This window comes from Excalfactoria chinensis, chromosome 6 (assembly GCF_039878825.1).
Source record: "Excalfactoria chinensis isolate bCotChi1 chromosome 6, bCotChi1.hap2, whole genome shotgun sequence".
NCBI classification, from domain to species: Eukaryota; Metazoa; Chordata; class Aves; order Galliformes; family Phasianidae; genus Excalfactoria; species Excalfactoria chinensis.
This window is the reverse complement of record NC_092830.1, coordinates 7,315,536-7,333,357: the sequence shown is the minus strand read 5'-3', so window position 1 is coordinate 7,333,357 and position 17,822 is coordinate 7,315,536. Positions and strand designations below refer to the sequence as shown.

Here is a 17,822-nt window from a genome sequence, read left to right as displayed (position 1 = left end):
ATAGAGCATCTGCAAGCACTTTCAGTGTAGATGGAAGATAAGCTGGTGCTAGAGGAGCCTTTGTGCGTGATAGACGCCTCCAGCATTCCAGCTTCCTGACTATTGTCATCATTTGGTAGGAGGAAGAACACTGCTGGGATTAAGTTAATTTTAAAATAGTTGCACAGAAATATTTGTTGGCCCACAGAATAGTCAGCTAATTGTCTCCCATCCAGTTTCCAAGCAAGATTCAAATTTGTCAACAACTTAGGATCGCTTACAGTGTCATCTTGATTTGTATTGACTTCTAGATGCTGGACTACACAAATGTTTTTCAGAGTCAGACAAATCAACATTTTAAATAGCCAATAATGGAGGAAAAAAAAAGAATCCTGCTAGATGAGAAGATCATGGCTATTTTGCTGAATCTGAACTTCAAATGTCACTTTGTTTTGAAATGGAGTCACTCTCAGGTTCCACCTTTTCCCTTAATGCGAGAGCACTACACGCAGCAAGTCTTACTGTATTTCATACTGGTTAACACTGAAGGTTTCTTCTATCATTTCTCTCAGACAACTACAATATTTTCCACTACTTTCCTATATTGTCTGTATACAGCTTGAGGCTGTATTTTCCATGGAGATTTTTTTTTTTAGGATTCTTAGTACCATGTCCATGTCACGCCTCTTCAATCTATCCTTGTTACACAAAGAACTGATTTTCTTGTCCCAGCAAAATACTGTAACAACATCCATATCAGTTGATGGTCCTTGGGTTTCTAAAATAGTGGTAACATTCCTTAAAACATTCATCGCCCATTGTTAGAAATGACAAATTTTTACTTCATTATATAATTGGTCCTTTTTTTTGTGTGCGTATTATGCTTTGCTTTTCCCATCTGTTAAGTTTCCATGAAGTTGCAACACAGTTTTGGCACAAACTAAATAATTTCCATCACATTGTATTCATCTCTTCTCATGTTTTGGTCAAACATCTGGAATCGTTCTGCATCTCTCAGTAGAGCAAACATTGCCCAAATCTTAATCCACAGAAGAGCAGAGAAACTTGACACTAGGTGACGCTCTGACTCGTGTACAGGGTTCTGCAACTTCATAATCAAGCATATTAATTTCCCAGCATAATTCAAGCCCACTCTGATTTAATACAGTGTCAAATGTACGGAACACTTCTAATAATTATAGCCCAAGATACACCACAAAGGAGGAAAATAAAACAATACACTGTAAATATACATATATACATGCAATTCCAAGAATTTCAGAGCATTTTTTGGACTCATTTAAGAAACCGTATACAGCTTGGAGAACCCACCTCTTTTCTCTTACATATCGCCAAGACTTCTTAATAAGACATCCTTTTCAGACCACCACCTTTGCTTACCTGAATAGCTGAAGAGTGTAGCAATGAGCATCTCTACAGCAACGCCTCTTTGCTCGAGAAGCACTACTGTTAATTCCCTGCCATGATAGCTGCCAGAAGCACCACTCTCACTGCAAGGAAAGTGGCTGTCGAGCTCTCATGCCTCATCACTGCCCCTCCTCTTACTCATACCATCTTAACCACTCTGCTAAATGAAGCCATACAGTAGTCCCATTACAAGCAATATTTCCAAGTACAGAGTCTGCAAAGGAAACTCATTTCAGATCCCCATAGTTAACTACTGCTCAGGTATCAAAGGCGCAGCACTATTTGCAGGTCCACCTGTCTGTGCAGTTTTCACTTAGTTTATGCCAGTGCCTGTTAAATAGTTGATCTCTCCCTGTTGCCATATAATTTCCCTGGTACTACTAGGCCTAACAAGATAACCGATTTTTAAAAGGTCAGTGATCCAAGAACATTAATTTGAGTAAAGCATAAAATGGGAAGACCAAAAGGAAGAACGAAACCCACATAAGCTGAATCATTAGCACCTGCTCTGAACTGAACCGTACAGCCAAGAAGGTACTTTCAGTTCAAAGCTAACTGTACTGTGCATGACATGGGAAGAACAGTGACATGTAGTAGAAGCGAGTGAAAGAAACATTGCAATTATATGAAATACTGCTTTTCATATTTTATTAACAAGCAAGCATCCCTGGAACTGGGTCTAAATGGAAAAAATACTTCACCAACCAATCAGAATACAAGGCAGTTATATAAATTTATTTTATGCAACATTGATTAGTTTTGAAAATTCCCATTTTTAATGCTTTAATTTCATCTTCATTTTTATTTTTTAAAAATCACTAAAAGGACACAACCCACAAAAATACAATCTGTATCTGCTCTATATTTACAGATAACTGGTCACTATTAAGGCACAGATTTAAAACTAACATTTTTATGTAGCAAGTCAAATATTTGTGCATAATATAACACTAACAATACGGTATGTTGTACTGTCATATTCCCTTTGTGGAATTAAAATAAGTGAGAAATTTTCATTTTCCAGTGTGTTCTTTTTTGTGTGTGAAGCCCTATTGAAAATCATGCTGTTAATGGGAAATTCTTCACTCTGGTGTAGATGATATAAGCACTGCTCAGGAAAAGACCACATCAACTTAATACTGTAATAAGTTCAGTTTCCAAATATATAGTACTGTCTAGATACATAGCATGTACTTATGAAAGATTAAAATTTAAGACTGTAAAGGTATTTTTGATGCTTTTAGGTTTAGACAAAGTAAGCAAGAAGGGGTTGCAGAAAACTCTGTACAAAGTGTTGCTGAGTATGTCATTAAAATATTTCAGAAAATGAACGTAACTGAAAACTTCTTGATTCTCCAACTAGTCTTAAAAATGAAAATACTTAAATGAAAGCTCATTGCTAAGCACATAAGTCAGTCCATGTCAGTGGAGCTACCTACGTGCTTATAAGCAAGCACAAGCGTAAATACTTCTTGAATTAGGAGTTGTGGCTTCCACAAGGCATGGCAGGAAGTTGCTCTTGCCTGTGCAACACACACAAATACCTCACAGATAAGTGGATATTTACCTACAACATTTGAGCGCAAGAATTTTGATGTGAACAGCTGTGCAAATACAAGATGCGGTTCTATCCATTCCAATCCAAAAAACAATTTCCAACCCAGAGTAAGCTACCGCTATTTGATCAAAAGTGGAAGTCACCCAGCTATACACCATTAAGTAGATATGGCTGAAATAAGTACTGAGCAGTTATATTTTTCTAACCACAAGACTTGGTATTATTGCTTGATCATCTATGCCCTCAAGTAACAATTTCTTTAAATTCCCTTTGTGTGTGCAAATTTATCCATACATCACTGTTTTCTCACCTTGAAAGAATTATCCTTGGAAAGTGTCAAAACTATTTCTCACCCATTCTTGCATAAAAACCAACTACTGTAAATGTTACTCTAATGCCTTCTGTTTCAGAGCACTTGACAGTGGTTTATGTCCATTCTCGAAAGGCTTGTACACCAAACATAAATAATACATTACAGTAGAGGTAATTCATAATATTTCTCATGGGAATGCTTTTCAAAAACATAATGCTTGGAAATGTCATATTGCATTGCAGAAAGAGGCACTTTAGGAAGTCCTTCATCGTACGAGAACCCTTCATAAACGCATAACAAGACGCTCATAAAGACAGAGGAATCATATTGTCAAATTATTTGGACTTTCACAGTATAAGGATGCAATAGTTAGCTCTCGCCACTTATAACGTGGACTCTGTTGAACATAACTTGTTTCAGAAATAGTTCATCTCCAGATTTTTAAACACTTCTGCAGCTGACCATTACAAATCTCAACTGAACAAAACACACTATTACATCCATTTCAAGTTGGTCAACTTAATCGCTGCATGCATATTCACGTAAGTAATATTCGTCATTTATTAAATGGCAACACTGCTGTCTTGTCAAATTAGATTAGTTCTGTTTAATCAAACTGACAGCCCGGAGCTCTAGTTTGATGAATGCCTTTCATTCTCTACCATAAGTCTGCAGTAGATCGGTACAATCTGTTACATATTGTAGATGCATAGGATCTAAAAATAAAAGTCTGATATAAATAAATGTCCTTTAGTGGCAGGATACTAAAAATAGCCCTTTGCTTTGAGACAACCATTAAAAACCGTTTTAGCATAACAGGCAGCAGTTAAATATGATGGCTGCAAAGGGTTAATATTGCAAGGTCCATTTTGGTCTTTCATTGCATCTGTTACAGTGAGTTTAATTGCAAGCAGCACTACACTGCTTCACCATAGCATAATAGGACTGGTCCACTAGCACGTGGCTTGATTTTAGAACAGTTTCTTCAGGTAGCTACTGGGAGACAGAGAGAAGGGAAAAATGCCTAAGAACCAGCTCCTATAGTACCATTATAGTGAGATGTGACCTAATGCAGGAACATCTGAAAAAAAAATAATTGATTAGTGCCAATATAAAAATTGATATGGAAATGAGAGGAATAAATTTCCACAGGACAAGAAATCAGAACATGTAAAGTGCAGAAAGACCTCAATAATTATTTTAAGCAGTACCAGAAAAATCCATCTTGATAAAAAGCAAAATCTATGCTCTCTGGCATCCCAGCCCTTCATTCTTCCTTCATTCAACAAAGTAAAAATTCAGTGCATACATTATAGATATAGGTAATAAAATACTAAACAAAGAACCCTATATTATTATTATTATTGCAAAATCTGTCCAATCTACTTGAGTAAAACGTAACCCACATTTGGTGTTTTGAAAGACAACAGACAAAAAAGTGTTTTCTCTTATTTTTGGCACAGTATCGTGCAGACAAAACGCTTTGGTCCTTGATACCCAGACTCCCAAAGTGCAGAGGGTGGTGTGCAGTGAAGGCTGTCCACAGGATTGCCATGTCCGTCTTTTACAGTTGACTTCTTGAGCCACAACTTACTGCTACCAGCGACCGCTGACACTAGCAATGTCCGAATGATACTGACGTGGCAGTCTTCCACTTGCTCCACCTTCCAGAAATGAGGCACGTATGTTTGATGGATCAAAAAGTTTTCTTCGGTTTTTATTCAGTTCTGCAACGTTGAGAAAAGCAACTCTCATCAGAAATGCAATATTTTGACCTATAAGCACACCAAAACAGGATTCCCACGTAACAGAATTCCATGTAGCAGCATTTTATTGCAATTAGAAAAAATACATAGCAAGGCATCGCATGCTAACTAAAATGCATTCTAAGAAATGATGTTTTGTCTTCTTTCTGCACATAGGGTACAAAACAACCTCATAATTCCAAGTAAGGCATTTCATTCCAAACTATTCATTTTGTTGAAACAACTGACTTTGAGCAAAAAACTAAGCAAAAATATACCAGTGAACTGCTTCCAGCTATGAGGAGCGTGAAAGCTCCATTAAGTCTGGTTTCAAGTGCCTTCTGATTAGAGTTGAGTCACCATGACCTCTGGGGACTAGATCCTTACTTTTCAATCTTACCAAGATCCTTTGACTACTATAAACACACAACTCAAATGAGAAGGAAACAAAAGACTAAAAATCAGCAAATGAAAACCTGTGCGAAGTTGTTTCCTTACCCGAGATTGCAAGCAGCATTTTTCTTCTGGCGCCAAAAGTGGTAATGCCTAATTCTTTCAAATCTTGATCAGTAAGAGTAAGGAACGTTTGCAGATCAATCTAGAGTGAAAAGAAATAGAAAATTCAGGTAAAACAAGTCTTTTTCCAAAACTACCAAGTTCTAAGTGTTGGTTCAGAATAGTCTTGCTTTCTTTTTCCCCACTGCAGTTGGTGTGTTCCATAGGACTTCATCAAAGTTTCTCACTTGGCTATCTTTGACAGAATGCAGTTGTAGAAATCACAGAAGATTCAGTAACCACATTTAACTTTGACTACTGAAATTGCATGTATAGCAGAATTACTGCAGCACAACCGGAAGCAGTCAGGTAGACGTGCCTGTAGATACAGTTGGTGTTTCAGACTTCACTAATTTAGGGGAAGATTGCCCAACTACTAGTGATGTAACTGAGTTAAAGCACCGAGCGTTTCACAACATAGAAAGTGTGCGCAACCATGGACATTTGTGGTCTGCTGCTCCTCATACAACTCATGGAAATATCGTGGAAAACTGCTTAGTTAGAAATTGCTCTGGCCAAACTGCTTGGCTCATCACACTTAATCAGCAACTCTTGAGATTAAACAAATAAAAATGAAAATCCCATCAGACAAAAGTCATTTTTAGTGTCAGAAACCAACACAGCCACTTCTTTTTTTCAGGCACCAAGAGTAGCCTCACAGTAATAGGAAAGGATTAATGGGCATTAATGGGCATGGCTAGCATGGGCATTATTAAACATGCAAAGGAGTACAAAGGAGATAAACCAGCCAAACAGCACACAGAATTAACTGAGGCACAGCTGGATTTGTATTCACTCAGACTGAATATTGACCCTGCCACACAGACTGGTTGCACAAATAAAATTCCTCCACAGCAACAAGAAAGAAATATTAGAGATGAGAAGCACTATCAGGAAATGCACCAGGTGCAGCTGCCTTGGGCTGAAATGGCAACACATTTCAGTGGACTCAGGATGATTGTACGAGTGCATACACATCATCAGTAACCTAGAGTGCAGAAGGTACAAGTTTGCCTCATGCCTACCCTTGGAATCCTGCTATATACACTTGCCCTGATGTGCACAAAGCAGTTTTCCTCCCACAGAAGCAAACCTGAACACTTGTATGCTACTGGAGAAACTCAAGTAAATGAAAGGTCCACTCTGTTGGTTCTTTTGAACACACATACAGTTCTGCTAATAAAGCAGTCTGTGCAAATACCCAATTTGGATGGTCTGTTGTGACCAAACATGCAGATGCAAACTTGAGACCAGCAACTGGTGCAGACTCAATCACTGCTGATAAAGATGCAAAGCAAACACATGATCCAGAACTTATAAAAAACACTAAATCTACCTCCCCTCTACCATGGATCAGCAGCACTGACACAACTCACACAGACGTACCTGTGCTTTGCTCCCTAGTACAACCAATGCCAGCAGTGTGATATGACACACAAAGCTTCCCACATGACAGCGCTTTCAGGAAAAGATTGGGTACTCTGTGTATAAGCCAGCAAGTCTTGTAGTTGGGCTCACAGTGCTCTTGTGACACAAATTATCTGTCACCAGATTAAGCGACCAATGGATAACCAAATTGACAACAGCATTCTGCGGCCACAGAATACTAGCACCTGACCTAAGGTTAGATATTGACTTAGTGGGTGCAGAGGTAGAAGAGAGAAGGTCCCATACGTGACTAGCCCAATCTCCCCGCTGGGAACAGACAATGTCCGTTCCACTGTTGCACAGGATGAAGCAACAAATGAATGTCTGCACACCTGGCTGTAGCTGAGATGTTGCTGCTAAAGGTAAACTAGATTTCCATAAACTACAGACTGACAACTATTAAATTCAGGGTATCATCCTAGTTTATATGTAAGAGCGAAGGTTTACAACTTCCTTGAAAGAAGATATCAGTTCAGTTTTCTATATAAATTAAGAGGTACATGATGAAATCATATTCATGCTAAGCTGACTGGAAATTGATGAGAGATGACACACATTTGTTCGAGAAACAGAACAGCTACTGTTATAAAACACACTATCAACACAAAGACACCTAGCAAAAGAACACTGACCTCTTGCTGTTGAAATACATCTGTATATTTGCCCAAACCAAGTTTGCTGAACAGCTCAGGCAGATCAGATCCCTTGAAGAGGCTGTTCAGGTTACAGCCATTGCTTCCGGTCAGCGAGGAAATGCAGTCCATGTAATTACTGCTACTGAGATAGTGTTCAGCTGAAAGGAAAGAAAGGGGAATTTTCAGTCATGCCACAGAAGTGCACACTTCTCACAATAACGCTGTATTCAATTACACCTTCAGTAGTCAACCTAATTTAATTTTATTTAATAAGAGGAAGGAAAAAAATCAAAATGCACCTTTAAGTGCACTGAGACAACAATCAGATTGAAGTGATTTTTCTTGCTAACTTCCACATTTATTTTCAATTAAAAGATGTTCAGGTGAATCTTTGAAGCAATAAAATCACATTAAGCAAACAGTCACCTGGATACAACTCAGGACCTCATAAAGGGGAAAGAACTGCAATGCTCCATTGCTTTTCCCCCGTCCTTAAGCCCTTCTCCTCTTTTTTCCAGTAAGTATTTTGGAAAACATCACTGCTTATGACCACCACCAGCTACTTCTGGTTGGGATGGGGATATCATGCCAGAGCATTCTTGGTAGCGAGACCAGAGTAGCTGCATGATTTGGTTATCACTTCAGTATGTCACAGACAAAAGAAATGAGTGAAATAGCTTTATAAAGACCACATCTGGAAGTACGCTACCTATATAATTTTAGATTACTTTCCCTAAAAGGTATATTAAAAAAAAAAATAAATTAAGGGCTGGGTTTTCTAAGAAAACAGATTTTGTTGAGTAATCCATTTCCTCTGCACATGCATACTGATAGTACACTGCAATACTACAAGACCAGACAGTTAATAATGATTTCTCCTCCCATTGCACAACAAGAGCAAAGGTAGCTGCCCAGGACTGCATCAGGAACGTGTAAATGGGGTCACTTGTTACAGACACCTGAGTATAGAGTAAAAGGGTACTTTTCCAGGTGAGTGAAATTCAGATTGCTCCAGATCTTTCTGCTATAGTCTTCACTACTGACAGCCAACAGCAGGCTGTAAAAACACCACTTTTCACATGTGCTTTGCTAGGGTTCTTATTTTCTGGGAACAAACTACTTAGAAAGTACCCAAACTGTTAATTTGACCGCACGTGCCCCCACCAACTGTGGCTTCATTTTGAAAGAGAATTTTCTAAGATAGTGAACTGAACTACTCAATGTTCAGTGTTGAAAATATGAAATTAGGTTTGACAGATGATGCAAGTACAACGTTGGCATTTTAGACTTTAAAAGGGGCTGCCTTCATTTCTTCTGCATCAGAGGAAAATAATACTCAAGATACTCAAAGAGAAATCAATGATCCTTCACATGGGGAAGTTTATGCGAGACAGTAGTGTACTAAAAACAACAAAATTATGAGATACTTATTAGTGAGGCAATCATGAAGAATTATTTAAAAACAAAGCAGAAGCCCAACAGCACTCACTATGTGACCATAAAAATCTTGCATTGTAGGAATACTACACAATCCCACGTTAAGGTAAACACAAACATTAGTCCAGCCAATTCATAGCTGTTTCATTGATCTCCTTCCCTTCCCTCCTATGGAAAATGCAACAGTGACAGCAGCCTGAGAATTCCCACGCTGTCCATTCATTCAAATTCCAGATTTTCTTCTAATGTGCAAGTAAATACATTTACATTTTTTTCCTTATTTAGGCCAAACTTCCATTTTATTCAATTAACACTGAAATACTGGCATGATTTCAAAGAAATTTTTCATCTTTTCAATACCCTGAGTACTTCAAGTAATGCACGCAGCCATTCCATGTTGAACTAATATACTTCTTAGAAATATATTACATATATCATACAAAACATTACAAGTCTACCAACCACAAATATTTACTTGAATTGAAACTATCCATTCCTATGATGTCCAACTTCATTTTTATTATCTGTGTGCTTTGCAATTAGTCTGGGATTTAGGTTTTGTTCACCTTTGTATGAAGAACAGAAAAAAGTAAAAACAGCCATAATGCCATCAGACAGTCTGGGCCCAAATTCTCTATTTCCTTGTCTTTGTTCTCTTTCAAAAAGGCATATGTTAAGTTACTGAAAAATGAAATGAAGTTTCAAAGCATGTGGATGAAGTAAAGTTGTGATCTTTAAGTTTTAAACTTTACTTTTTCTTTTAAAAAAGGAATTAAAAGACAGCCTGCATCCAAGGAAATGAGTGTTTAACACCATGTGCTAGGTCTAGCCAAACACATTATTTTTATCATCATAAAGAGAATGCTTTAAAATTCACTATCAGTACAGATTATAGCCGCTCCAACAGCTAGCAGATAGCCCAATAAAAGCCTGGCTGCTGCTGCAGTGATAACAGCAGAACTATGGTAGACTAGAAATAAGCTTTTATTAAGGTTGTACACCTTGAAAAAGCCTTCCAAGACAGCAAAGATCTTTTAGAAAAAATGTCTTGAATTGAAAAAAATTCCTCAAAGGTTTTCCTTTTGGACCATTACTTGTATATTACGATACACAATCTTACATATGCCTTCACTTTCCAATTTGTAAAACAACAACAGAAAAGAAACCCGAAGTTTATTAATTCATTTTAGAGGCAACAGTAATTTGAATCCCTAGTGATGTAGTCAGGAAATACAAATATTAGAGAAAATATTTACTGGTATCAATTGGGTTTTAAAATAATAACAATCAGCTCTTAAGACATTATTAACCTGATTTATTTTGTTTCCGCTTGGGGCTGGCAATTGAGGAGACAAATTCATGAGCTGTGGGTCCAAGGCCATTACGATCTCTCCAGTTATCAGATTCACTGCCAGTTCCCAGGTGCTCCCGACTGTTGGATCGTGAGAGGGACATTGATGAACCCTGCAAGTTGTGGAAAGAAAATTTGGGCAGAAAACAGAAGTTTAATTGTGATTCAAATGTTTTCTTTCCAGCAGTTCAGTTAAAAAACTCCAACTTTAATACTTTTAAGCATCTTCTTGGCAGTTGATCAATTGGAAAATAATCGTAAACCAGACACAAAAACAGCAGGTGTTTAAAACATGTGGTTTCAGGATTTCAAACAGAAGTTTAAAGACCACACTTCAGAATCAATTACTCAGTATTCCTAAGTTTGTTTGCAAAGGTTCCATGGTATCACATTCCCACACAAGTGGCAAACAAAGCGGTCTGTATACTGTATTCCTTCCTGGTCACTAGTTGGAGGGAAGTGGATCCATTATACACTACTTAACTACTACACTGTATAGCAACAATTATGCAACAGCCTGAAAATTTGTTTTAAAGCAGACTTTCATATTTCTACAAAGACCTAATTATCAACTCTTTTCAGCACTGCTAGTCAGTGTTCCCAATTAAGGCTACGTTCCCTGAAAAGCAGCAGTTAACTATGGAATTGGGGTGGACATACCCCAAAATTGGGGTGATACCACTTACTTGCATGAACTGAAGACAAGAGAATTCAGTGAACAACTGAACTCCATATATCTGCATCAAATCCTAACTGAAAAGCACAACTTAAGCAGTATAAAAGTTGCTTAACTTTCAAGAAAAAAAAAAATCAACACCACAGGTGAAATAAGCAAAAGCTCCTTGTCATTGGCAAAATCAGGAATGCATGAAATAAGGTTAGCAAATTTGACAACTGAAGAACAGAATGGATCTACTCCAAGTTTCCCAGACAAGCAAGAAGAGGCCAGGCTTCTACAACGCATTTGATCATTGTGATGGTTAAACTTTGGAAAGCAAAAGAAGATGTCAGTCAGTTTTTCTGGATAACTAAACATCCATTAAAATATCACAGAGAAGTTTAAATGTTCAGTGAGCTCATTTTACAAATTAACTTCCCAGACAGTAGACTATAATACCAACACCACGTCTGTTCAGAGGCTGGGCTCTCAGTATATCCCACACAATTCACATCAAAAACACACATGCAGGGGAGAAAGTGTGGCAGTACAGCCTCTGACACTAATGGCATAGAAGACTTAAGTGGAAGCAAGAAGCAAAGAATGCAAGATTTTTATTTTTCCTCACATGTTTGCTATGAGCTATTGTGGAAACAAGAGCGACAGGAATCCCAAGGTTTCACTAGAAGCAGTTAAGTCTATGGTTTGTACGTAGGCAGAGTCCAAGGGACTAAAACACAGTATTCTTAGAATGTCTTTCCTTAGAGAGCTTTAGTAGTGTATCATAGTCTGAGGGAAAAAATCCAGCTTATCTCCATTAGTATAAAAACAACTCTAAATAAAGATACAGAGTTTGTTTGCTTCTTCTCTCTCCCAGAGTTGCTGCTGCAAACTCAATACCAACCTCCAAATCTATTTCATATAGTTGAAAGTCACACAAAGTTTGTATCAACTGGGGAACATCACAGTACCCTTCACCCTATTGTTAAATATCTCATTTGAATTTAAAGATAGGTACATCCTACAGAAAAGTTGTCCAAAATTCCAGACCGGGAGAAAGACATTGCTTATATTTTATAGAGGCAGGACTGAAATAAAGAAAAAGGGAGCAGAGAAACAGGTACAGCAAGGAAGCGTACCTAAAAGCTACAATCTTTAACTTTTTAAGTTACAGACTTCTTAAAAGTAACATTTATCACCATCATTGACAAGAAATACACTTCCATTACACCGTGGTTTCTATATACCTCATATGTAGTTGTCATAGATGGCTTATATGATACATGATTAGCTCTTCTTAGTTCTTTGATTGTTTCTGCAGGCATAGATTTAGAGAAGCCCAACCCGCTCCAAGTATTTGTTGGAGTTCTCACTTCTGTTACAACCGGCTTCTTTAACATAGCTGAGAAACGAAGAGACAAATTAGTAAACCTCAACCTTAAAGGAGGTACTGAGATGATAATACTGAAGTCACATATGCCAAGACTTCTACACACCAGTCATTTTATCACTTCCATTTGCTACAGATCGAATTCTACCCCTTCTGAGGGCAATTTATTCAGCTAAAAGTAAACCCCATAGGGTTGCAAGCAAGTAAAAAAATATTCCAAGTATCAAAACAGATTCTGTTTTTTCTCAGGTGCAAGCATATTCAGTTTATTTTTAAACAAGGTCAAAAGACTCTTATCTTTTTATGTCCCTTATGAATTCTGTAACTTCATCTAGTCCTGAAATAATGATGAACTTAGCAAATACAGCAAACATCCTAACACTTAAACTTCATTTAAATAAAGTCAATTACAGCAACTAAAGCTGAGAGGCTTTTGGGAAAAAAAAAACAGTCATATGCATATGGATATACTCACACAGTATCCCATGTGCAACTTCTCTAACACTACGATTATTTCATACTATGTTGGTGTTAAAAAACAGATTTGAAACATGAAAAATAAATGTTTTACTATCAGCTTTAAATTTGATTACAAGTGGAGTTATACAGCTGAACCTTTAGAGAATTATTTCAGGGATGAACTCACAACTGTCCCAGAAGTCTCTGTTTATTCACATACCTTTGGTTGCTAGTAGCTTCTTCTGCTCATAGTCAAATGCCTATAAATTAAACAAACAGAAGAGAGTTTACCTATCATTCTAAAATAGATCTTTATAAAAACAATTTATTTCACAGGCTATCAATAACTGGAAGTTTCCCCTGTATGTAAAATGCTTTCATACAAATGTAGGTGAATTTTGAATAATTATCTCTATTTAGGTGAGGCTGCGGCACTATTTAAAAAGGCAGATTCTTTCTGTATAAGTAGTGTTTAATGTATATTACTAAGATATAACTGGTGTGGTTACTTCAGTAAACATAACTGTAAGACGAGCCTGAAGTTACAAAGAAGAAGTTGCATTGACATTCCTTACGGAAAAAATATCTTACCTGTTATCATATCAATTTTCATAAAGTAATAAGACTTTGCACACAAGTATTTAAGTGTAGATTCATATAGCTATGCAATTTAATTTGTGCTGAAATTATTTATTCAACAGAAGCATTATTTTAACCCCCTCTTTGTCTTCCTTTACTTAGAGCTGAAGACTGAACATTTCTTCTGTTTCTTCATACTCCCAAGAAAGCAAGATTGATGCTTTTACTAAATTAAGTTTTTATGAGACATGTGATAGTATTTAATTACTTACTCAAAAAGGTCTCACTCTACTATGTGAAAAATAACCAGTAATCATAGCAGTTTCAGCACAAAAGTGACCTTATTTTCACCCTTCTATAATGTATCACTACTTTGGAGATCATTTGGAACTGAGGGAAATATAAAGTTTGCAAGGAAGGCAATAGATTCAAAAAAGCCTCCTATAAACCACACTCATATTCCCATGGTAAGTAACCATATTTCATGTAACCTCACAAGACCAGGTACCTCAGCATTATTTCACTATCTAAAAACCAAACAGCCAACCCAGATACAACCACATCCATGTACCTAGAAAGAAGGAATAATTTCTCTGGGAAACAGTAATGGCACATCAGTGTGCTAGCCAAGAATCCCCTTTGTACTGTGTGGTGCATACGCTTTGCAATTATCAAGTTTTGGACTAGATGCAGGACTATTTGGGGAAGCATACCTGCATATTTACATAGGATGGCTGAGCCAGACGTGCTCTTTCGGAGTTCTGCTGGGCAGCTGCTGCTCGCTCTGCTGCTCGCTCACTTCCAGGAGCCTTTTTGTCAGCCATAGGACTTTCGGAAGCACTTAACTCTGCATCTGAGAGCAACCTGTCGGTGGTACTGAAGAAGCAAAGTCAAGATAAAAATCCCAGCCTTCTCACCTTAACAGTAAGTATTCAAAAAGTTTTCATTAACCAAGTTTTACCTTCAGAAGAATGGCAGCAAAATTCAACAAAAGCCAACATGCATCCCTCATCTTTTACAATGCTTCCAAGTCTCAGCTTTCCTTAACCATACGTACCTGTTTTTTTCCTGTCAGTGAAACAAAACAAATTGCTGCTTTGTATGCTACCAATTATGAGGCTAAATTTGAGCTTTCTGGAGTCAGGAATCTTCACATGCAATCCCTACATAGTACAACGCCATGCTATTTAGCCTTGCTGAGGCTAGCAGCTCAGCACATCTAACAGATTGACAGTAGTAGGATAGAGAGAGACAAGTCATGGAAACTGAGGAATTTAACAGAAGCCCTGTGTATCAACTGTTGCAATTCTGTTTGCCTTTGTACCTCCTATTGAAATCCTTTGTTTATAAATAAGAAAAAATACTTAAACATAAGCTCTACTGTGCCTGCTCTATTTAAATGTACACTCCTCCTTCCTTACTTCAAAACACAGAGATGGACTCACATTTTAAATGATTATCCCACAAAAAAAAGGAAACATTGAGTGCTGTAATCACAACAAAAAGAACAAAACATACAAACAACTGAGTCCAAAATCATTGAATTTCTCAACTGTGAGAACAGAACTCAAATAATATATTATAGCTTTAACAGCGTAAGTAAATGAGGTAAGAAAAAAATAACTCAAAAGAGTCATGATAAACAGTTTCCAAAAGCTACTTAACATTACTTGGAAACATTTCATTAAGAACAAGACACATGACTCAAAAGAGCCCTTCCCACTGCTAGGTCATTAAAAAAAACAAACAAGAAGTCACTGAGAACAGTGTTTGAGAACACGCTGTTATGCCCTGCGTGTAGCTTTTCTACTAAGGAAATTGCCTCAGATACACACAAAAGCAAACACCCTTGCAGATGGGAAATGATCTCAAAACAATCAATAAGAAGGCAAAGTCCAAGAGAGCATCCTTTAGAAAAACAAAAACCTAACAACAAAAAAAGCCCTTTCTTTTGGGATAGAAAAAGCATTTATCTTTCTTGTGTTCCTCCTCTCCTCTGTCACAGGTACAAACTAAAGAAAAAAACCCCTAGGACGTACCAAAACTATTCAAAGTTTGCAATCAAGGCAAACCAGAGGGAACATTACAAAAAACAGTTTCAATTTAAATCATCTCTGGAATATCTGAAGCTAAAACATCCATTCTACCTACAAACAAACATACTATGTATTCCCATATGGTCACAGTTCCATTTATCTGCATTTTGCACTTTGAGCTTACTGTAAGTGAGAGTTTTTGGTGCCTTGCAGTAATTCAACTGCTTGCCTCTTTGCACAGGCCTGTTTGGAAGAGCTCAACATCTGCTTCAGATCACTGGTATTTGCTGAATGGGACGGACTTCTTGGCATGCCCACTTCTACAAAAGCATCGTTGCAACCTACAAGATCGATAAAGAGACTGGTTATAAGAACCACATTAATCTTGTAGCGATTGTTACTTTAGTAAGTGCACTACAATACAAAAGCACAACCTGCTTTCCTTCTTACAGCAATAGCCCAGTCTTTAGGAATAACATCTTGGTTTGAGGTAAGTCAGAAATTTAAGTTCAGATGCACTAAAAAGAGCCAACAAACCCACACATCAGCATCAAAAGATTATCTATTATTTCTTGCAATTATTTTTCTTTCTTTATTCAAGTAAAAGCCAAGTAACATTAAACAAATTTAAGGTAATCAGAAGTGACTAATTATTATGAACAAATTTGTTATCTAGTTCTGTTAAATCCTGTCAGGTGCTCAGAGAATCTTCTCTGGAGTAAAAGCACTGCCCTTAATGTTCAAATATCTTTAGAATGTATTTTTGCTAATATTTATATCCTTCATTGGTTGATGCATCTTTCATTCAGACAGCCTCTCAGATGACCATAAGCATTAAGAGCATCTCCTTTATTGGTCAGCATTTGCAAGGGAAGCAGGGCCTTCACAGAAATCTACACAAGTTCAGAAAGGAAATGATCTTCCCTCCCTCCAAGAATTAGGGAACAGCTCTTTATGCTGCACTTCAGGAACTGAAGTAATCAACTGAAATGTTATTATAAAATGTGCAAATAAATTCTGCTTGCCAGCATCATCGAGGTTCGATCAACACAATTTTGTGCAAGAATAAATCTATCAAAGGCACTGAATCTTCCCTTGCACTGAAAAGCAAAAATAAAACATTGCTTAAACCAGCAGAGAAATGAGCAACGAAATTAAGCAGCTATAAGCAAAACCCTAAAATTGTACAAGCACTGCATATTTGTATCACAACCTACAGATGTTGTACATTTGTTTCGTGAACACATGTGGGCTACACAAACACTATGAAAGAAAAAAGCACCCAAATCTTACCTTCTGTACCATTTGACTTGGCAGCTACTTGTTCCGACGCACCATGTGTGCTTGTTTGTCTTGCTGAATCACTGTGGTTTGCACTCAACACATTTTCTCCCAGTGAAGTGGCAGACAGCGCAGCATACTTGATATTTGTGGTCTGAAACAATTGTCAAATTGAAGCGATTGTTAGACTTAAAATATTTCAAATTCTGCCTGTCTGCACAAAAAAAGCAAAAGATTCATCTCTGACAATATGTTTGAATGCCCCATTTTTCAAGAAGGAAGGGGCACATAACACAATGTTTTAAAAACACTACTGTTCAATTTGAAAACGTAGTAGCCTTCAGAATCTACTAACATCACTTCTTCATCCCTTCAGACTTCCTCAGACAAGGTTCACGGAGATCATGTCACCTACCTTCACGTGGCCATTTAAAGAAGCTGACCCTTTTTTACTCTCTGATTGCATGCCATTGACATGGACTTCAACAGGAGTCAAGCCCGGTGGTGGAGATGGAGTGTTTTGACTATAATTAGGTACTCCAGACAGCAAAATACTAGTTAAAGTTGCTTGAGCAGTTGATGGTATCATTAGGTGTGGAATAGCAGAGAAACCTAAGAAAGAATAATGGTAATGCTGTAGTTACATTTCTCATGTAACTCAGTGATTCAAATAAATACCTATCATTATGTAGTTTTGACACGCAAAGAAGTTTCCTTTAGAATCACATGCCAAAAACGTAATGCTTTAATCATCACTTTGTGGCTTAACAAAGTTTATGGTACTAGCCAGATGAAAGCGTTGCATGTGACAGCGTGTTATAAATGAATACAAAGTTGTAACTCCAAATTATGACATTTATTCATTTGTGTGAACATAAAACTTGGGAATTAATGCTCTAAAAATTAGTGATTCTGCACTCTGTTGTTATTCTTACACTTTACTATTGAACAACCAACAAAACCATTTGATCCACATTTAAATTCCACCAA

The 17,822-nt window shown here is 37.3% G+C and overlaps 1 protein-coding gene across 4 annotated transcripts in view; it reads right to left on the bottom strand.

Annotated features, from left to right (window-relative positions):
* Positions 1-2,058: 2,058 nt before the first annotated feature.
* Positions 2,059-17,822, bottom strand: part of BICC1 (BicC family RNA binding protein 1) — a 96,338-nt gene continuing 80,574 nt past the window's right edge. For all 4 annotated transcript variants that reach the window (XM_072340830.1, XM_072340831.1, XM_072340832.1 and 1 more), the window contains 10 exons: positions 17,248-17,444; positions 16,845-16,986; positions 15,736-15,892; positions 14,229-14,391; positions 13,157-13,196; positions 12,335-12,489; positions 10,389-10,542; positions 7,639-7,799; positions 5,522-5,621; positions 2,059-5,005 (listed from right to left, as the gene is read on the bottom strand). In XM_072340830.1, the coding sequence (XP_072196931.1) occupies positions 4,875-5,005; positions 5,522-5,621; positions 7,639-7,799; positions 10,389-10,542; positions 12,335-12,489; positions 13,157-13,196; positions 14,229-14,391; positions 15,736-15,892; positions 16,845-16,986; positions 17,248-17,444 (1,400 nt within the window). In that variant the 3' untranslated portion in view covers positions 2,059-4,874. The remainder of the gene's footprint in view (positions 5,006-5,521; positions 5,622-7,638; positions 7,800-10,388; positions 10,543-12,334; positions 12,490-13,156; positions 13,197-14,228; positions 14,392-15,735; positions 15,893-16,844; positions 16,987-17,247; positions 17,445-17,822) is intronic.